The sequence below is a fragment of the Myodes glareolus genome, chromosome 15 (assembly GCF_982192425.1).
Source record: "Myodes glareolus chromosome 15, mMyoGla1.1, whole genome shotgun sequence".
NCBI classification, from domain to species: domain Eukaryota; kingdom Metazoa; phylum Chordata; class Mammalia; order Rodentia; family Cricetidae; genus Myodes; species Myodes glareolus.
Window position 1 is genome coordinate 31,273,626 of NC_142040.1, and position 22,218 is coordinate 31,295,843.

The window sequence follows — 22,218 nt, forward strand, 5'->3', positions numbered from 1 at the left end:
TACTCAATAGTAAAACCAGGGAAACAACTTAAGTGCCTTGTGACAGAACAAGGGGTCAAGAAAATGTGGTATATCCATACATTAACATGTAATTCACCCTTAAAAAGGAGGGCATTCTGACATGCTTCGACATGGTAAACCTTTATGATGTGATGCTAAGTAAGTGCGAGTCATGAGACACGTGAGTTTCCTGCAGCCATCAAGCTTACAGACATGGAAAGGACAGGGGATGGGGAGTTAGTTTATTATGAATGCAGTTCCAGTTCCAGAGTGTGAAAATGTCCTGTGGATGGTGTTGTGATGGTTCCAGAACAAGGTACACACACTTAATTCCACGTGCTGCTATCTGAAGGTTCCTCTAAAATATGCTGAAAACTAATTTGTTTGCCTCGGTCCTAAGAGATGGGATCTTTCTGTACTAACCTCACGAACTGATCAGAGGTTCACAGGAGAGCAAGAAGAAACCAGCTTAGGTTTTTTGCCTTGTGCTCATGATTAAAAAAGGGTCTTTCCTTCTTCCCTGTGAGTACACAGCATCTTGGATTTCCTGTCTCCAAAATCATGAAAAATAAATCTCTTTTGTTTCTGAGTTATCCAGCCTATAGTATTTTGTTTAAATAAATTGACATACCATGGTATTTTATATTTAAAACTGTTTTTATAGACTTTTCTCAACATAGTTCCTATTTGGTATCTGTATACTTAGGGATACCACACCACACAAATACATTTTTTTTTTTTTTTGCTTCTTTTTGAGATGAGGTCTTACTACGTGGCCCTGGCAGGTCTAGAATTCACTATGTATCCCAAATGTGGACTTTGGAATCCTCTTTGTGGTGTAGTTACTTGCTGAGGACAGCATATGCAGAAAATGAGCACAACTCCGTGTTTGTTTTTATCTGCTCTGTTTTTACCACAACACTCCAGCTTGTGGCACACCAAGCAAACTGACAATGAAGACATGAAAAGGCTAAAAGTCTTACAGGTATGTGGAATTAGTAAAGGCAAGCTCATGCAAACAGGGGTATCAGTAGATGAGCTGACTTTGATATTGGTAAACGAAGTACATCTTTTCCTTAATATCTTCAATTAGGATCAAAATAAAGACATTTATGGTACCTGTCTGCACCGCGTGTGAAAAGCCATTTCCATCTTCCTTCTTGTTTCAGGGACACAACACTTCTTCATGACAGGAAAATAGTGGGGATACTTTAGGGTGACTTTGTACTTGTCGTCACCTGCTTTTTCCAAACTGTCGATGAAGTCATCAGGAAGAGCACCTGCGAAAAGCCATTTTCTCATGAATAATTTCCCACACATTCTGGCTCACGAAGGATGGGCACAGTGCTTTTAGGCAGCTCGAGGGATCTGCTGTGGTAACTGAAATCCAAGGACAACTGGAATTAGAGGACAACTGTATGGTCTTATTCAGACTGTCCTGGAGTGGGGGAGGCACTGAGGGGCCAGGTGGCTCAGGAAACGACAATATGAAACAGACATGTTTCAGGGCACCTGAGCAGATGGTTTTATTTTAGCAGGCAGGATTAAGCCAAAAAATAAAAGACCCCAGAATAAGAGACTAGTTTACAGTGTTGGAGACAGACATGGAGACACAGAAAAACTGTCAAGGTTTGAAGGCTATTAAATAAATACCAGTGTAAGTTACTAAGAAAGATAAACATGTGGGTGCTGGAAATCAAATCTGGGCCCTCGGTAAGAGTAGCCAGTGCTTTTAACTGTAGACCATGTCTCCAGCCCCAATACTAGATAATTTTTAAAAGAATTCCTTGGATTTTAATTTAGGTTGGAATCTGCAAGGTGATATAATCTAATGTAGCAAAACAACAAAATTTTACCAAGTTCAGCCTTGGAAAATACAAGGAAAGTATCGTCCTCATTGAGGTTTTTGTTGAAGTCAATGCATAGCTCACTCATTCTTTTCTTCATTGCCTTGATTTCCTGAAAGGAAGATAGATAGAGCATTAACAATAAAAAGAACCTTTCATTTTCATTTGCTACCGGCTAACATGTTTCAATGATGCACGAAGTCGGAATTCTGTCTTCTCTCAGAAGTCCTGTCTTAGAAATGCACCCTGCAAAGCAGCTGCTGTCAGTCCGTGCACTACTGCCCAAGTACATTTTGCTCAACACTGTCTAGAACACACCCGCTGCCTCCCTAGTCTCTCCGCTTTCCTGTTCTACAGCAGCCACATGTTCAAACAGGACCTGATAGTGAACATCCCAGGATTGTGTCCTCTATACCAATAGGTCACTGCATCATCTTCCTGCGGTAATGACTGATTCCAATAACCCACGTCTGGCACCTCTCTAACAAGTTTGTAAAAGCACTGGGTAGGAGATCCAGGGAGATGATAGAGAACCACAAGAGAAAATATAAGATAATCTCATTCTTTTGACAATACTGGGTAACGAAGTCTACTTGACACAAAGTAGTTCTCAGAGTGGGACTCTGGCAAAGGATATACTGTGGGGCACTGAGACCCAGAGACAGTTCCATGTGTGTCTGGAATGACAGGGTTTCGATTTGGCCATCTACCTCTACAACCTACCAACTTATTTAGTTGCTTAAATGGGCCTCTGTTGCAGTCAATCATGGCTTAACTACTACAATTTTGATATCCCAAGAGAACGGAGGGTTGACCAGGAAGTCAAAGAGGCAAGTGAGGGCCACCAGCCACTGAATCAGAAAGACCAGGAAACAAAGAGGGCACTCAAGTGGAGAAAGGCGCTGGCATCTCCACGGCACCTTCAATACTATCTTCAGGATGACATCAGTCACCAAATAAAACTTGGTTAGGATATCTGTCAGACTTATTTCCAGCTCTGCAGACCAAAGGAATAATCTGGAAATAAGCCGTGGGTTATATTTCCTGTCCAAGAAGAATGAGGTTAATTGAGCAGATGAATTTATCACAGAACTTGGAAGTCTTGATTTGACTCATACTAGAAAATGTTTGAGCAGAGCTTTTTAGGGGTTAATCTCCTTCATGTAAGGGGTGTGTATTAATTACAGGGTGTCCTATCCTAAATACTGGCTTTCAAACTCTAGTGTCCTATCTCTGTGTGATCAAGAGAGGGAGAATACAACCAGTTACTGAAATCTGGAATTTTCTTTTTAAGAATGTAAAACATAACAAAGGAAATAAGCCTGATATACATTAAATAAAAAAAATGGAGACAATTAAAGAACAGTAAGGTTGCCAGGCATGGTGGCATATGCATCTGTAATCCCAGCACTCTAAAGGCAGAGGCAGGTAGATCTGAGTCTGAGGCCAGTCTGGTCTACATAGCAAATTCCAGGTCAAAAAAGGCTACACGGTGAGATCCTATTTTTTTGAAAAGGTGTGTGTGTTGGGGGGAAGACAATTAAGTTATAAGTTGTTCGATTACTAATGAGGTTAGCAGAAGTTTTGAGAGTTGAAGCATGGACGGAGGAGATGACTCAGTGCTTAAGAGTGTTTGCTGCTCACCCAGAGGATCCTTGTTCAGCTCCCAGCACCCACATTGTGCCGTCAAAAACCACTCCTGTAATTGCGGCTCCAGGGCACGGAAACTCTTTTCTGTCCCCTGTGGGTATCAGCACATACACATATACACCCACACACATAATTAAAAAAATAAATATTAAAAAAGAACCTAATATCAAATATATTACAAATGGATTTTCATCATGAGCTATTCTATTAAAACTCATCTCTATTTGTTGGTTCTGTTGCATTTTTTTCCTCAAATAAGAAAACAATAGGGTAGAAGGAGATAAGAGGGAGTATGTGTGTGAAAGAGTAATCAAAATACATCTTACACATATGTACATTGTCAAAGAACAACATTTATTAATAATAAATAAAAAGAAACATAAACTTACATTTCGTACTTGTTCTGAAAGATGGAGTCCATTCCTCTTTCCCATTTTAATTGACTTTTCCAAGTATCGCCTGGCTTCAGGCTTTATCTTCTCCAAATCACAGTTTTCCTGAAATCAACCATCATGTCAGTCATTTCTGTTCTAATAGCACACGGCCAAACAATCAACTCCCAGGTCAAAGCCAACGTACTGCATTCATCGTCTCTACTGAGCCATGAAACATAGGTGATTATGGGGCAGGCCCTCCTGAAGACCCAATTTCTTTTATGCTTTGGTGAGCTTCCGCTAATTTAAAACAGAAATATTGACCAAGTCAAAAGCTAAGCAGAACAGCCTTGCCCTGCCTCAGAACTAGAGTCAGAGGACCTGGAAAGTATGTGCTAATAGATGCATTTGCATAGTCTCATTCTGACCAGTCTTTATAACCAATGTACCTTTAAACAACAGATTTCTTATTGCAAATCATTTGGATTTAATATTCTATCATTTGTTAACCTGGTTCCACTTGAGATGCAGGAAGAGAAATAATGGGGTGAATTCTGCACAAATGCAGGGGAGGACTCTTTTGCCAAGATAGCAAACAAGGACAGCTGGATAAAACCCTAGAAAAAGGTTCCAATACTTCAAAAATACCTTCCTGTCACTTGGCAAGGGAGATCACGGGACTGCAGCCGGCTGCATATGAACAAGTACCTGGGGAAAATGAGTCAGAACCCCACAAAAATGGAAGGGAAGCTGATCGCCTCCAACTCTGAAGGCCCTGGAGGAGGCTGGAAAACTTCCCCAGTCAAGACAACATAAATCCAAAAAATCCAAAGCAAGTTATGGGATACGTGGGGTGTATCTAAGGTGGCTGGTCAGCTCATGGTCCCTGGGAGGAAATGCGGCTCCAGACAGACTCAGCAGGTACAAAGAACTCACTTTGGCTGGGGTACAATGAGAGCCGTCTGTCACCGGAGCTTACAGACCTCTTGTCAGTTGGACATTTTCTCCATGAAAGACCAGGGCCACCCGTCTCCGAGTGTGCCAAATTTCCCAGTGATTAGATGCTGAAATGAATGGTGTTTGGTTTTCGCACCGGCATCTGAGACGGCTGGCTGGTGACAGGAGGTAAACAGCTGCACTTTTTTGCTCAGCACCACTCAGAACAGAACCAGGATCTCACCTTGCCTATCAACAAAGAATCGGTATCACAGGGCCAAAGCACTCAAAGCATTACTCAATGTTTCCTGAGTGTATTCTCAGGAGAGGGTGAGGAGAGTTAAACTCCCTTTCCCCTCCCTTGTGTCTCTGTGGAATTGTGAGCTTGTGGGCACGGCTGGAGTTGGAACTCTCCTAAGCTGGTTTTGGCACCCACTGGGATCCTAGTCGCAGGTGCCTGCAATGGGAAGAAACCCAGAATGTCTGGGGAGACAGCGTGGCTATGGACTGGCTCCCGCAGGGACGGTGAGCAGTTCAAATCCCATTCATGCGGATGTCGTTAGCGGGCTCATCAGGGCTGGTTTCGGCAGCGCCGGGAAGTCTGTCCTGAAGTGTGAGCATGGCAACAGGAGTCTCTAGACGGCATGACACTGCAAGCTGTGAGGCGGGGTGGGGGTGAAGGAGTATCCAGGCCATACCATGTGTGGTATGGTGAGCAGGCTGGCAAGAGCTGGGTATACAGTTAAGGACCCTTTGAGATCTACAGCAGAGAGCCCACCCTTGAAGAGCTGAGACATTAGGTTCTAAGCTTGGAACAAGAGCTAATAGCATGGTTTCATCAGCTGCTGTGAGTGGCATTCATGGCTACTCCATGGCTGTACTGGATTCCTGTGAGTTCTCATGGTAGGCCTGCATGTCTATATCTGCAGGGACACACTCAAGCATACGTGTAGCCGTCAGAGACTACATGAAAGTGAACACCACACACTCTCAGAATGAGCAATAAAAGTGAAAACAGGTTGAAGGATGTTCTGAGGAAAACCAGTCTTGAGCTGGGTCTAATCGAACCATCACAATTAGCATACTAAGATACTTAACTCAACCAAAATGATACTGAACAAAAATCTGACTCAATAACCAGACCCACTGACTCCGAGGTCTCAAGAAGTTTCCACAGGCCTGTGGGAAGACTGAGGTCCTTCTTTTGTTTTTTGTTTTTTGAGACAGGGTTTCTCTGTAGCTTTCCTGTCCTGCAACTAGCTCTTGTAGACCAGGCTGGCCTCGAATTCTGAGAGATCGCCTGCCTCTGACTCCAGAGTGCTGGAATCAAAGGCGTGTGCCCCCACCACCCAGTAGACTGAGGCCCTTCTAAAGTACACTTGCTTAAGCTCACTGTTGTGCTCCAGCCACTCACGGTATTACTGCCTCTATAATCCTCAGTTGAATTCTCACAGGAGGACCCGCTAAATGGAAAGCTGCAATGCTCTAAACAAGAGATTCTCAACTTTCCTAACGCAGCAACCCTTAATACAATTCCTCATGCTGTGGTGACCCCAACCACAAAATTGTTTCGTTGCTACTGCATAACTGTGATCTTGCTACAGTTACAAATTATAATGTAAATATCTGATAAGTGACCCCCATGAAAGGATTGTTTGACCCCAAAGGGGTCGCGACTCGTAGGCTGAGAACCACTACTCTAGACTGTTCTGTAGACCTGTATCCCTTGAGCCACAGCAGCCTCATGGGGCTCCTCAGGCAAAGCTTCTCCTCTTCAAGGCATCTAACATTTGATTTGCATGATCTGATAGTAGGCACCCTTACTTTTACCTGTAGGGGCAGGATTTATTTTTCCCTTAACCTCACAGATGTCTAACATGAAAAACAGCAGAGAAAAATTCCTAAAATGCTTAGTTTACTGATTTTTCCTTATTACTCCATCACCACCCTTAATTTATTATAATTCTTTAAAGCCTCATAATAAAAATAAGATTTTAAGACACAGCCTTGCTATGTAGCCCTGGCTATCCTGAAACTTGCTGTGTAGACCAGGCTGGCCTCAAAGTCACAGAGACCTGCCTGCCTCTGCCTCCCAAGTGCCGGGATTAAAGGCATGAGCCATCATGCCTGCTTTGAGAATTTTGTGTGTGTGTGATTTTTTTTTAATGATTAGAGAAAAACTTATGCTGGGCAGTAGTGGTGCATGCCTGTAATCCCAACACTCAGGAGGCAGAGGCAGACAGATCTCTGTGAAGTGAGTTCCAGGACAGCCAAAAAATAAAAAGAAGAAATTATGATGCTGAAAGAACTCTGAAGATTGTTCTGAATGCTCCCTAAAAAATGGATTCTAAACTGTATTTGCTACACTGAAGACATCAGAATGTGTACTGGGGCCTACTGCACATACTAAAATAGAGACAGAACTTGTTTGTTTCCTCCATGTGCAGTTTTATCCCCACCCCTCACCAGTGACAGTTACTGTATTAGCGAGAGACCTGAGGGAGACAAGCTCCAGGCAAATATAGAGGTAGAGGTCTGAACGCCTGGGCTGGAGGAATGCACAACCACCTTCCTGATGACCAACATGGCACCACAGCTGTGCCTCACGCTCCACCGCAGGGCATGCCAAGGATTCATCACACAATACACACGAGGACACTGAGCACACACTACACGGGACACATTTCTTTGGGAGAAACTATAATCAGAATATATCATGTGGTCCATTCAGCATACATTTGCTGAGTCCCTATTTCTCTCAGACTCCAGAGAAATAAACAGCTTCTGAGAGCTTTAAGTCATATGCAAATCAAAACAATTTACTAACAGATAGTATTATGTTCTATGTGGGGTGGGGAGGTTAGGTACTTAGACAAGAGAGTCAAAAAGCAAACAAGCAAGCAAACAAACAAAAAAAACTAAAGCAAGGGCACCAAGCCGTGGTAGATGCTGTCGGTGTCTTAGAGCTGGGTTCCTGAGAACCTGACAAGGCCTGATAAGATTGTAAGCAGTGGACATACTGGCAATAAAGGGTTAGACACACTTTAAAAATAGCCTAGGACGAGGGCGCGGAGAAGGCGCTGTAGGTGCCATGTTGGGCTGCGAAGGCGGCAAGACAAAACAAAATCCTGGAACAGCCCAAGAAGCAGGCCAAAGAGACAGGGAAGGAAGACAGGGTTTTCAAGCAGAAACAGACAGGAGCAGAAGATACTCTGGCAGCTAAGAGTCAAGGCCGTGCGGGAAGGACAGCTACAGGCAGTAGATGGCCAACAGAATAGGAACACAATAGCAGTTTTGGAGGTTCCTTGTCTCATAATGCTTAGCCAACGCCTGTTTTTCCTTCCTTCTTAAGCTTACATGCCCAGTACATATATATTATAGTTTCCAGTCTTATGTTTTTATGAGTTTTCTGTGTGTGTGAATGTGTATCTTTACATTTATATGTGCTTCTTGAGCTTTTTCTTTGGCTCTTTTTCTTCTGTTTGTCTTTTTCTGGTTTGTTTTTATTTTATCACATATATATATATATGATATATGTGATATATATGATATATGATATATATACACATATATAATTATATGTGTGTATGTCTGCATATGGGTATGTACATATGAATGCAGGTGCCCAGGAAAGTCAGAGAGCCAGAGGATCATGCTCCCCTGGAGCTGCAGTTACAGGTGGTTGGAAGTCACTTGACATGGGTGCAGGGAACTAAATTTGGGTTCTCTGGAAGAGCAGTACTCTTAACTGTTGAGCCATCTCTCCTGTCAGTGGACTTACATACTTTAACATTTTTTTTTTTAAAAAAAGGCATGCTAAAGAAAGGGAACAGTTGTAATGACTTTTGTACCTAGTTCCTAGTTTTTTGTTTATGGCTTTAGGGTACTGGTTCTTTAATTTTAATTTGGTACTTAGTCTCCACACCTGTTTAAATTAGGAGAGATCCAGTCAAAAGTACGTATGCTTGATCTGGGCATGCAGGTCAAGTGATGCCACATGCTTAGCAAGTACAAAGCTTTGGCTTCAATCACTCAGCATTGCCCACTTAAACTCATGACCCATTTATCATCACTGTAACATTTAAACTCTTTTAAGTCAGTAATTGGCTAAGATTAATTGGCAAGCTCAAGCCTGAAGCTGTTAAAAGAGACACAAACAATAGTACAATAGAGCATTCTATTTCTATTTCACCAGAGACACCCTCCTGTGTGTTGTGTTTATTACTTACTTAACAGACTACTGGAATAACACAGCTTATGCTACTTACCATGAACAAACTGTATGCTTTTATCACCAATGTAGATGGAAAGATGTGTGAACCCTTGATTTATTGCTAGTTTTTAGTGAACAATTAAGATGCCTTTGTTAGTACTGAGAAATGCCAAGACCTCAACCATTACTGCGTGTTGTGGAATATTCCGTTACACTGTGTGAAGATATTTCACTGTGATTAGTTTAATAAAAAGCTAAATGTGCAATAGCTAGGCAGGAATTTTGTGGCAGAGAGAACACTGGGAAGAAGGGGAGCGTTGTCAGCTGGAGACACAGAGGAAGCAGGAAAGCAGAATAGACAGTATGCAGAGCGGTAAGAGAGCCTCAGGGGAGTGCGCAGATGAACAGAAGTGGGTTAATGTAAGATATAAGAGATAAGGGGGCTGGAGAGATGGCTCAGAGGTTAAGAGTATCGCCTGCTCTTCCAAAGGTCCTGAGTTCAATTCCCAGCAACCACATGGTGGCTCACAACCATCTGTAATGAGGTCTGGTGCCCTCTTCTGGCCTGCAGGCATACACACAAACAGCATATTGTATACATAATAAATAAATAAATAAATAAAAAAAGATATAAGAGATAAAAACAAGCCCAAGCTACTGGTCAAACTTTCATAACTAATAATAAGTCTCTGTGTCGTGATTTGGGAGCTGGCTGGCAGGACAGGGAAATTCACCTACAACTGCTGACTTTCGATATTTGCTAACATTTTAACCAATAAGATATGAAAATTCTTGTTTTTCTCATTTTTGGTGGTTGTTTTCTGTTTTTCTTTTGGTGGGTATAAATTCACTATTCTAAAAATTTCAGCAATATTTGATATTTATAAATAAATAAAAGTATATATCTATAAGTTGTACACACTAAATCCTTTAATATGAAATAGGATGTTGACAACACTTGATATATATAAAACATAATACATGTATATATATTGTGTGCTGAGTAGTTTTATATCAGCTTGACCTAATGGAACAGGAGGGAACTGAGAAAATGCCTACGTAAGATGGGGCTGTAGGCAAGCCTGCGGGGCATTTTCTTAAATAGTGATTGATGTGGGAGGGTCTAGCCCATTGTGGATGGGGCCATCCCTCGACTGGCGCTCCCAGGTTCTTTAAGAAAACAGGCTGAGTAAGCCATGAGGAGTGATTCAGCAAGCAGCACCCTTCCATGACTTCTACACCAGCTCTGGTCTCCAGGTACCTGCCTAATTTGAATTCTTGTCTTGGCTTTCTTCAGTGGATTCTGATTCTGGTTATGTAACCCTTTCTTTAAGTTGCTTTGGTCATGGTGTTTCATCACGGTAACCCTAACTAAGACTTAAGACACACACACACACACACACACACACACACACACACACACACTTCTTTTCCTTCTTTTTTTTTTTTTTTTTTTTTTTTTGGGAAAAGGTATCACTATGAAGCCCTGGCTGGCCTGGAACCCACAACACAGACTAGGTTGTCCTCAAACTTACAAAGCTCTGCCTGCCTCGCCTCCTAAGTTCTGGGACTAAACACATGTGGCATCAAATCTGGCTAATAATATTTGCATTTACAGATGTTGGGCAACCTATACAAGAGACAGATGTCCTCAATCTGTGATAAAGCTTTTTCAGTTTTACCACTTGTGTAAACATGTGTTTATCTGCGAGCACAAAATGACATGCTGTATGTAACACTCAGCAATTTCTTTCTTTCAGCATTGCTAAGACCAAGTCTCACTGTTCCATGGTTTCAGTGCTATAAATAAGCATGCTGTTGCACCCATGTTCTCTATTTGTTTTCTTGCAGATGGAAATCTGGGATATGGCAGTGCTTTGTCATTATAATGCTATGATGACATTTGTCCAATTTTGTCTTTCCACAAATGCAGAAGGGCCTCTAGCTAAATCCTAGGTAGGATGAAGGAGGATATGCCAGGTCACCTGAAATTTAAGATCAATTTTAAGTTATTTCATTTGTCTTCACAAGTTCATAAATTGCTCCTATTTTTAATGAATTTCATCCACACTGGCACTGCAAGAACAACCCCCCTGACTCACACCACAATGACAGCAGATATCTTCGGACCTCTTCATCAGTGAAAAATGGTAACTTATTGGGGCTCTCATCTACATCTCCCCGATTACTAATGAGGTCGAGCGAGCTCTTTCATGTGCTCAGTTATCATTTGTTCCAAGTTACCAAGTCCCCTGTTCATATTTCCACCAGATGCCTCAATGTCGCTGACTGTAGTAGCGTGGTCCAGCACCTAACTTAGCATGCTCCGCTAGTAAAATGCCTTGTCGTTTTCTCTAGCTTTTGATGTCTTTTTGCTGTATAAATAAAAGTCCTTTGCTGTAATGCTGTAAAGCTTAGTGGTCTTGTATTTCAGTTCACACTTTTTGTGTCTTATTTAGAAATACGTTCCTGCCCAGGTATCATAAGGAAGCCATCCTCTATTGAGTTCTAGAAGATTTAAATTGTAGTTTAAGACTTTAGTGGGGGGCTGGAGAGATGGCTCAGCAGTTAAGAGCACTGGCTGCTCTTCCAGAGGTTCTGAGTTCAATTCCCAGCTGCCACATGTTAGCTCACAACTAACTGTAATGAGATCTAGTGCCCTCTTCTGGCCTGCAGGCATATGTGCAGTCAAAACACAGTATACATAATAAATAAATAAATAATTCTCAAAACAAAAACAAAATCTTAGAGGATGTGGAATTGTGTTTCAGTTCACTGGAAGAAGAGTCAGTGTTAGTTTTTCCCACATAACTAGCTCATATTCCATCATCAATTCCTGAGACTTCTTTTCTGAATCTGCCACTGACTCTTAGTTTGATGAACATTTATTAGATGCTGATGTTGTACCAGGTCTGCCAGAGGTACAGAACAGAATTCAGCATCTACCTGCTTTATATAGTCCACATGCTGTCTGGCAAGCATTCATTACTGATTTCTGTGGGTTTCTGACCTTCAGTTTTTCTACTTAGAATTAGGGCTGCCTCACAGATTGGTGTCAGTTAAATTAGATAGCTCTACATCTATACATATGTAAAGTAGTATTTTTAACCACATATTAGGAGCAAGAGAGTGCTGTGGTTAGCTCTATGCTAAACTACAGTTTCTTTCATACATTTAGTTAACAACTTATTTATTTGGAGGTCTATCGATATCCCCCAGATGGAGATGTGACATCTTAAATTTGACACATCCTGAGGACTCATCCTCTGTTTCCTTAGCCTTCCACTGTGACAAAATGCCTGAGATAATCAGCCCATAATGACGGAAAGACTGTATCATCTCACAGGGTCTGCACATGGTCAGCTGCCTATGCCAGTCCTGGGGTGGGAGCAGAGTGCAAGGCAGGTGTGGTACCACGATTATGTACCCAGCTCCCAGATTCTTACTTTTTAAAAAATGTACACATTTGTGTGTGCCTGTATACATGCATGCTGGTAGACTACGGTGGCTGGAAGAGGAGAGGGTTGGGGTCTCCTGGAGCTAGAATTATAGGCAGCTTGTGAGGCACGCAACGTGGTGCTAGAAATCACATGGGGCTCCTCTGCAAGAGCAGCAAGCCATCTCACCTGCTGTGCTCTATCTGTAGCTCCAGGTTATTCTTGTTATAGGTTTTGTTCCTCTTCCTTTTCAAGGGATTTATTATAATTTATTACTTACGTGTAAATGAACGATTCTCTGAAATATATCTTCTCTCATGCTCATCTCAATATCAAAACGAGAAAGCCTTTTGTCTGCCTCTGTGCTCGCTGCCCGCACTTCTCTGTCAGATGACACGTGCTGAGGGAAGTCCAGCATGGTCCTTTCCACTGGGGAGGCAAGAGAACACTGTGAACACGGCAGGACCTGTTAAATGGCCAGGAGGTCAAATACCTCTGTTTGGGATGAATTTTGTGCTTTCTGCAAAGGCTCTCCAGACTACCGAGAGGCAGTCCTGCATGTGCGAGCTGGCTGTTCCACCTGGCATCACTGAACACAGTTAGGCTGTGCACTCCACACTTTCAGAGCACACTCAGGGCATACCTCATTAACTGTGACTTATAAAGACATAGTTCCTGTATGCAGTTGTCATGATCTGGGAAGGGAAGGACCTGGTGCATAGACAGATGGCAGAGTCTGTGGGCTGTCAATGAGAGGGATATGGCTCAGAGGCAGCAGCTCCCAAGGGCTCGGGCACTGGGCAATATGCTGTGGTGGAGAAGGACTTTAGAAGAGACTTTAGGTCCTCTGTGCTCTAGAAAACAAGACACTGAAAGCAGGGGAGCCAGCCGGGACAGCCAATCATTGCAGTTGGAGGGAGTTTGTGTAAAGAAATTCTTAATCATTCCACAGACTCCTTGCAGAGTCTAATCTAAATTACAGGCTCCGCCCAAAATGTACAGATCAAATAAACAAAAAATTCTAGATAATTTTAGAACATCCAGCAAGCAGCTGGACGTTATGGTATGCCTGTTAAATGACGATGGTGACGGCCTGCTCTACGCTGGGAAGTCAGTTGTTGGGTTTCCGTATACTTCAATTGATATTAGTGACACAGCCGTAACTACAGACAGTGATGGCTGTGTCACTCTGTGACAAGGGAGACCCCTCACTACTTTCAGCGTTATGTCTGTTCTCAGCAGAGTCTCACTACACAGTCCAGGCTGGCCTTGAACTCCTCATTCTTCTGCGTCAGCCTCCTGAGTGTTTAGAATACAAGTATACACCACCATGTCTGAGCTTGCCATCAGAATTGTGCCGGTTTTATAAACTGGTAAAAGTTATACAAGAGATGCAGAGCAGACAGAGTCATCCCTTACTCAGTGAGGGAGAGAGCAGTTAAGATACTGCCACACTTAGCTCAGTCCTCTGAAAACGCGGCTACCGGTAAAGCTACTAAAACATGTCAGAAATAGAAGAAATGTGTAGTTTCTACCATTGAGCCATACCCCCAGGTTCACAATACAGTTCTAAAAATTCAAATTCTGCAATTATATTTTAGTACTTGGCTTAGTATACACGTTTATATTTGGTGGCACAGATTAAAATTTTCACCCATAAAGCACTGTTTTAGAGCTACAGGGAATAATACAGTTACAATTGCTGCTTACTAAAAAGCAATTAAAGTTTCTCAAGAACCTAAACAGGTAGCGACTTAAAGTACAGGAGCCTAAAACTGGAAACCATCCTGAACAATACACCGAAGATCATTTCCTTCCTTCCTTTACCACACAAACCTGGAAGCAGACTTCCATTCCCGCTGCCAAGCTATAAACAATGTTGTCTGTGCCCGGGGCGGACGCCAGACGCATGAGACTCAGAGCCACTGCAGCTGCACCCAGCACAGGCAGATGAGAGGGCACTAGATCTGAGACGTCTGCTCTCTCAGAGGCTTGATGGGTAACCTGGAAAGGTAAATTTATGGAAGAGATACCACAGACTTCCATACACATTTAAATACCCATTACTGGGAAACCCAGGACTCAAGAGAACTGTTTTTAAATGAGTTTGTGCCCCCTTGAAAAAAACCTGCCTAAGAGGGACTGGCCATGCCCATTGCTGACAGAAATGGCCAAGCAGCTCCATCACTCAGGAGTTTACAGTCAGGCCTTAGAAGATACAGTAGGCACTAGCCAGAGTGAAGAGGCTGGCAGCAAGGACAGAGAAGAGAAAACACCAGAGTCCTTATGACAGTGGTGTGCAGGGCAGGGAACACTGGGTAATAAGGGGCGAGCAGAAGCACAAGTTACTAGAGCTGCACTGGTTGGACAGCCTTCCAGTTTCCAGAACACACAGAAATATTTATGATACCCAGTTTGCAGATAAAATTTCATATGCAAAATTATATACACAATTTTATGCTTAATATACAATAATATACATAATATATAAAATGTATATATATGATTTTAAGTGAAGCCTGGACACAGAGCCAAGGTTGTTTAGTCATAGCTATCCTACAGAAATACATCTAATTCTTAGAGGTGAACAGAGGGAGTCTTCATTTGCGTAAGTCTTAGGACATGTTTAACATCTAAGACACAGAAATGAATTAGGACAAACCAACTGTAAACACCCCTGACTTGAGACACTGATCTTTGCAATGAGTGATTTCATGTGCTGAGTTGGAGGGGTTTTTTGGATGATATCAAAAATGAAGTTGGTGAACCTGGGATTCACTGGCTTCCATTGGTAGGTAGCCTCATAGAGCCTAATGAGGGCCTGACCAGAAGACAAAGTAAAGCAGAAATTTTCTAGTAGGCTGACTGTATATGTCACACACAGCTTCTCCTGGGCCTTGGACTGTAGGTCCACACTGCACAGTTTATTTTAGCGTCACTATCTTCCACGCTTATGTGCGCCAGCTCTCAATGAGAAATTGCTCTAAATCCATGCGCATACCCCGGTGGCTCTGCTTTCATGGAGAATAACGACAGATATCACATATTAACACTATCTTGCAGTTTTCCTTCTGTGTCTGCTGTTTTTCTGCTGTTTATGACATGAAGTCTTGATCTATAGCCCTATCTAGCTTTATACTCACTACACAACAGTAGCTGGCTTTAAACTCTCAGAAATCCTCATGCCTCAGTTTCCCAAATACAGGTTCCCTCTGTATGAATTTCTCCTATGCTGTAATATACTTTTCTAACCAAGATTTTAATGGCTACATGGAGTTACAGAAGATGAATGTTTCATCATTTACCTAGCTATCAAACGGTGTCTCTAATTCTACAATAATGTGATTATCAGTTGATATTTAGGGCTTGTGTCTGAGGTTTTGATATAAAAACATGTACTTATTTATACATTAATTTATATAGGAATCTTGCCTTTATTATTTCATTGGAATGAATTTCAAGATAGAGAATTGCTAGGGGAGAGTATCAGACCTCTGGTAGCTCCGATGTGCAGAAAGAAACAAGAGTGCTCACAGTGAACAGAGTGAGCGCTGTGAGGGGTTAGCGCTGGGCAGGGTGAGCAGAGCACACACAGCGTGGGGTGAGGATAGTGCATGCTGTGCAGGGTGAGGTCAGTGCACACTGTGCTGGGTGAGTAGAGCGCACTCTGTGCGGGGTGAGTAGAGTGCACACAGCGTGGGGTGAGGACAGTGCATGCTGTGCAGGGTGAGGTCAGTGCACAGTGCAGGGTGAGGATAGTGCATGCTGTTCAGGATGAGTAGAGCGCACTCTGTGCGGGGTGAGCAGAGTGCACACAGCGTGGGGTGAGGACAGTGCACACTATGCAGCACCTACTGAGGCTCACATGCCTTAGTTAATTTAATTCTAAGCAATAATCAACCCTGTGTAAGAGTCAATTTGTTGTCAAAGTGGATAGCTGACTGTTCAGACAGGAAGTGTGAAATGGTTATAGGTTCCACAGGGAAGCACTGTGTGCTTGCGTCTCCACCCACCTATGTACTTCACCTCTACATCGGCCAGCACCTGCAAACAGTTGTCGTAAGTTACTTCTTTCAGGTCGATTGTCCCCACAGCATCGTACACCTGCTTGGTCTGTGTGATGAGCTCATCTGTCCTTGTCTTGATCTGCTCTGGAGAAAGGTCCCATCTTAGAACGTTCCTGCCAGCTGCCGTGTAGGAAGATGCAGACTGAAAAGGAGATGCCTCTCTTCCCAACGTCATTTTGAGCAGAATCCTGGAACCACCAGCTCTAAAAAGAATTGGAAAAAAAAAAAGAATAGAAATTAAAGACTTCCTGTCAAAAAATAAACATATAATGAAATGAGATAGCAAGTAAGAACTTTTCAAAAAAGAAACAACCCTTTTCTAAAGAAAAAAGAGTGAAAAGGTTATTTCCTATTTGCTTGCATAATTATAGTTTTAGTGGAATTTTTACTATGCAAACATGGACTTCAATATACGAAATTATACAGAAGAAAGTTAGCTGTCAGAAGAAATTGGCTGCTCTACCAGGGGACACGGGTTCAATTTCCAGCACCCACGTGACAGTTCACAACTGTCTGTAACTCCAGTTCCAGGGGATCTGATACCCTCACACAGACATACATGCAAGCAAAACACCAATAAAATAAATAAATAAATAAAAAATTAAACTGCTCTCTCCTTTGCAAGTTTCTATCTACTATACACATAGATTTTTTTTATTTTTTTAAATTACAGGTTTTGCTAAAGAATATTACATTCTTTCATATTAGATATTAATCTCCCCCATAATTTTATATAAATAAGAATAGTAATTTGTATCTAGTATAGATACCACATTGTAATAAAAGAAAAAAAATAAGGAGACCAGTCCTTATTCCCTTAGCTATCCCAATTAAAAATATTGACACTTTGCTTGTACGTGTATCTTTCTTTCTCTTCTTCTCAACTTCAACCCTTACCCAACTTTACAGTTTAGAAAAAACAATGTCATATTTACTAGCTTACAATTACATAGTAAATGTCTGGGTATGATCAAAGCATTTTCCATGTGGTAAAACTTCTTCCTTCCACAGTTCTTCAGAGATATAAACTAGATGTGTGCAGCCACTCTGAGGGGTATGGAGGGTAAAATGACAATCTGACCACAGGCCCCTGGTGGACTAATAAGGAAGAAAAGTCACAGCAGTAAATGCAATTTCACTGTTCTGTGATGAGCGTTAAGATAGGTAGACAGAGGGAACGCTGGAGACTACAAAGGGGTCACCTACTCTGGAGAGTATGAAAATCAATTTTCTAGAGTAATGAACAAGTCAAACTATCCAAAGTCCAAAGAATATGACAGAGAAGGTTGAAGATAAAGAGGAAGGAGCCAACACAGTACCTTGGAAATCATTAGTAACATCCAACCTTGTTCTGTGGCTCATGCTGATCTGTTTTGGTTGGTTTTCTGCAGCACTAAAGATTGGAACTTGGGCTAAATGCACACAAGGTGCATGTCTACCACTGCGCTCTACCCTAGCCCTGCTCTCACACTTACTCCGAAGGCAGAAGAGCCACTGACAGACTTTCATTTGGTGAGAGATGTGATGAGCTTTATATCTTATTCAGTCATTTCTCCAAATGAGTAAGGGATACTGGATTAGAAAGCGGGAGAAGGGGAGTGACAGAAAACTGAGGTAGAGACAATACATCACTGTATGAAGAGAGCAGGGGAAGACTCAAGGGGAAGGCTTGTGGTTCAGGGAGAACTCATGGTTCAGGGAGAACACGACAAGGGACTTGGGAAAGCATGAGAAAGTAAGGCATGGACGGACATGTTACATTGGAAGTGGCAGGAGAGTGGAACTCACTGGTATTAAAGGAAACTGCACTTACAGGGAAGGCTGACCTGAGCCAGAGCACGGAGCGAGAAGAGCAGAAGACACAGGCTCTAACCCTACGTCACAGCGAGGCGGGAGGAAGCTACGGAGTGAGCAAAGAGACAAGTATGTGTGTGCAGCAGAGTCAAACATGGAGACGGCAGGAGCCTCATGGGGAGACAACTAAAGGAACACATCCCCAGCTTTGGCCAGAGCCTGAGCCAGGAGTGCTGGGGCGTGACACTGAAGGAGGCAGATTCTCTGCAGATGTGGCCAGTACAGCAAGGCCAGCAAGAAGTCGAAAGGCTACATATGAGGACAGGAGAGACCCAACGCTGACCTCACCTTCTCTTACAGTTTCTCAGGGCAAACCGGCTGAGGCGCACTGAGGTTGTCATATTTTCACATTTCCTTCTTCTTGTATGTTTTTCTAGACAGGATTTCTCTGTGCTGGCTTGACTGTCCTGGAACTTGCTCTGTAGACAAGGCTGGACTCAAACTCAGAGATCCACCTGCCTCTGCCTTCTGAGTACCGGGATAAAAGGCATGTGCTACCACACTGCCTGGCTACATTTCTTTTGTTATCAGTAGAATAAGATTAAGATTGTTCCATATTTGCTCATATGTATTAAAGTGTAATTTAAATATCTAATTAAATGTATTAAAATAAAGAATGTTTTTTTCTGAGATAAAATGTTTAAAAACATTTTAAAAGGCAGTTAATTAAACACCAATAACAAAAACTGGTCAATGTAAAAAATTGGGTAAAAAAATATAAAAACTTATAAGGCCTCTGATTTCATATCATTTAGTTTGTCATTAAATTCTCACTCCTTAAAAAGTCAACAGTGGAAATTAAAGACGCGGGTTAGGCTCAGGAGCTAAGTACACCGATGGCTCTGCAGAGGATCCAGTTGGGGTCTCAGCAGCCATGTTGGGCAGACATGACTGCTTGTGACTCCAGCGCCAGGGGCTCTGATGCCCTCTCCTGGGTTCTGTGGGCACTCACTCAGGTGCTCGTCCTCCTCACCCCAGACTCATGGATATGTATAGACTTAAAACACAAAACAACACGGTAAATCTAAAAAAGATGTGGTTTATAGAGTATGCAAAGGGAAGAGTGAGAACCAACAATCAAGCCCTACAGACCTCAAAGGCCTTGTCTCAGAGTAAAAAATGTTTCAAAAAGATCTGCATTGATGTCTCAAAAAGAAATCCTTTTATGATTTAACTTGGAATAAAATGTTCCATCAACTAAAAGATATGCGTAGCACAAGGTCCTTATAGCTTCAGGTGGGAATGGGATATAAAACACAGGTAAGGCAGTTTTAGAGACAAGAAACTCCAGTCTTGGTACAACTGGAGAAACGGTAGCTATGATGTGACAGTACAAATATGAGACATTTGGCTGTAAGAATTCAATGGCGCTGCAAGTGATGGTGTGTGCTTTTAACCCCAGCACTCAGGAGGCAGAGCCAGGCAGACCTCTGGGAATTCGAGGTCAGTTTGGTCTACAGAGCAAATTCCAAGACAGGATCCAAAGCAGAGAAACCCTGTTTCCGGGGGTGGGGGTGGGGGTTAACTCAGTCTTACAAAATAAACTACTAGGCTAGTAGTTCTGAACCTTCTTAATGCTATGGCCAGCCTGGTCTACAAATCGAGTTTCAGGATAGCAAGGACTGTTACACAAAGAAACCCTGTCTTGAAAAACAAAACAAAAAATAAAGATTCAATGGCTTGGGTGGAAGAGATGGATCTGCAGTTAAGAGCACTTACTGCTCTTTCAGAGAACCCACGCTGAATTCCCATTACCCATGCCAGGTGGCCCACAACTACCTGTAACTCTAGCTCAGGAAATCCTCACCTCTGGTCTCTGAGGGCACCTGTACTCACACACGGCATGCACACCCTAGATAGATAGATGACAGACAGACAGACAGATAGATAGATAGATGACAGACAGACAGACAGACAGATAGATAGATAGATGAGAGATAGATAGATAGATGACAGACAGATAGATCAATCTAACTTAAGAGAAAAGTACTAGTATAAAACCAAAAAGCAAAGCAGCATAAGCCACAGGGAATTTCCCTTAACTATTTAGCTCATGTTAGCTGCAGAGCAGAAATGACTGTGTGAACACTAGAGTCAGCAGCTTGTTGGCTGGACCTGGGAGTAGAAGACCGAACCAGAAACCAGTCTCTGAAAACAGAGAGAAGCAAACCACCTTGTTGGAAGAGGACAGCAAACATGGTCACAGATTGGGAGCCTCAAAGAGTTTCTTTGTTTCTGGGGATCAACCCAAGGCCATGTGTGTGTGCACGTATGCGTGTGTGTGTGTGTGTGTGTGTGTTCTGCAGGTATCTTAGGCTATGCTTCCCTTCTTTGTAGTGCAGGGTGTGGAAAGGAGAAGATATAAGGGAAATATTTTCTTCATGGTCAGGAAAGAAAGGAAGAGCTGCAGCAGAATATGACAAAGCTGGGTTCTATTTCACATGGGAAACACTAATGGTGTTGGTCAGATGTACGTGGGCTCCTTGCCATTTCTCGTGCTCCTACCTACACACACTTCTTCCTTCTTTTCTTATACTGTTACATGATCTGTATACATCCTGAAAACTGACCTAAATTCTTTGAAATACTTGGCGATTATTTCCTCCCAGTGTACCCAACTCCCATAGTCCAAGCTGTTTTAAGGTGACAGACTGCCTCTAACCCTAGATGCACGGATGAACTGCTGAGAGCGAGCGGTCCCATTCTCACCCCTGACATTGAGAAAGTCTGTGCCCCTGACTCTAGCTGGCAGCCATCCTATGAGAAAGAGGAGGATGTGATTTACGAGGAAATAAACACCGTGAGTGGAAAAGAAAGAAACTAAATACTTAATGATATCACTGAGCTCCTAGATCAACTAACTCTGAAGCCTGACCCAGAGCCAGACTTTCCAGTTGTGTGAGTCAATAAATCCGTTCTATTCTTTAAGACAGTTTAAGTCTAGTTTCAGATTTCTGCGCTTCATATAGAATCTCAACTGGTAAAAGAAGAAAAAGCGAAGGAGGAAAAAGAAGAGCAACAGCAGTGACAGCAGTAGTATAGTGGTAGTACATTAGTAGTGCAGTAGTCGGGAGTACAGCAGTAGTATAGTGGTAGTATATTAGTAGTGCAGTAGTCGGGAGTACAGCAGTAGTATAGTGGTAGTATATTAGTAGTGCAGTAGTCGGGAGTACAGCAGTAGTATAGTGGTAGTATATTAGTAGTGCAGTAGTAGGTAGTACAGCGGTAGTATGTGGTAGAAGCACTGCAGCACTATATTGGTAGTGGTGTAGTAGTACAATAGTAGGTAGAATAGCAGTAGTACAGCAGTAGTAACAGTCATAGTCCTGTAGAGGTCAGAGTATAAGAAGTGAAGGACTGGACTTGATGTTGAGCCCATGTAATACAATCCAGGAACACCTTAGGGAAATATATATCATAGGGATGTGGGCTTTGTAGCATTTTATATGGGTTTTTGATGTGGCCCTGGCTCTAGTAAAAATATTTTCTTATGTAAATGTTTTCATTGTGATGATGAAGGGATATAAAGTTCACTGTGGGCTTTAACTTTCTAACAAAATTATCCCTGCAGCCCCTCATGGATACAGTTAGCAGAGGACTGAGAAAGAGTCAGCTGTGACCAAGATAGACTGCTTCCACCAAGGTCCCCCTTGCATAGCTGAAAAGGCTGGCCTTGGGGTTGCTGGGCACAGGGACAGCAAATGTGGGAACACTGTCTGAAATATAGAATTTCTGCTCTATCACTATTTTTAGAACAAGTCAGTAACTATGAACAAATTTTCATTATTGTCAAATAGCTTTGAAATAAAATGATATCATACTTTTTTCACTCTATCAGCC

At 42.4% G+C, this 22,218-nt stretch overlaps 1 protein-coding gene across 1 annotated transcript in view; it reads right to left on the reverse strand.

The window, feature by feature from the left end:
• Nln (neurolysin) overlaps nucleotides 1–22,218 on the reverse strand; it is an 83,706-nt gene that overhangs the window by 31,483 nt on the left and 30,005 nt on the right. The window contains exons 2-6 of the mRNA XM_048442931.3: nucleotides 16,471–16,727; nucleotides 12,738–12,886; nucleotides 3,887–3,994; nucleotides 1,857–1,959; nucleotides 1,120–1,280 (exon numbers count right to left, since the gene is read on the reverse strand). Coding sequence (XP_048298888.3) covers nucleotides 1,120–1,280; nucleotides 1,857–1,959; nucleotides 3,887–3,994; nucleotides 12,738–12,886; nucleotides 16,471–16,727 — 778 coding nt within the window. The remainder of the gene's footprint in view (nucleotides 1–1,119; nucleotides 1,281–1,856; nucleotides 1,960–3,886; nucleotides 3,995–12,737; nucleotides 12,887–16,470; nucleotides 16,728–22,218) is intronic.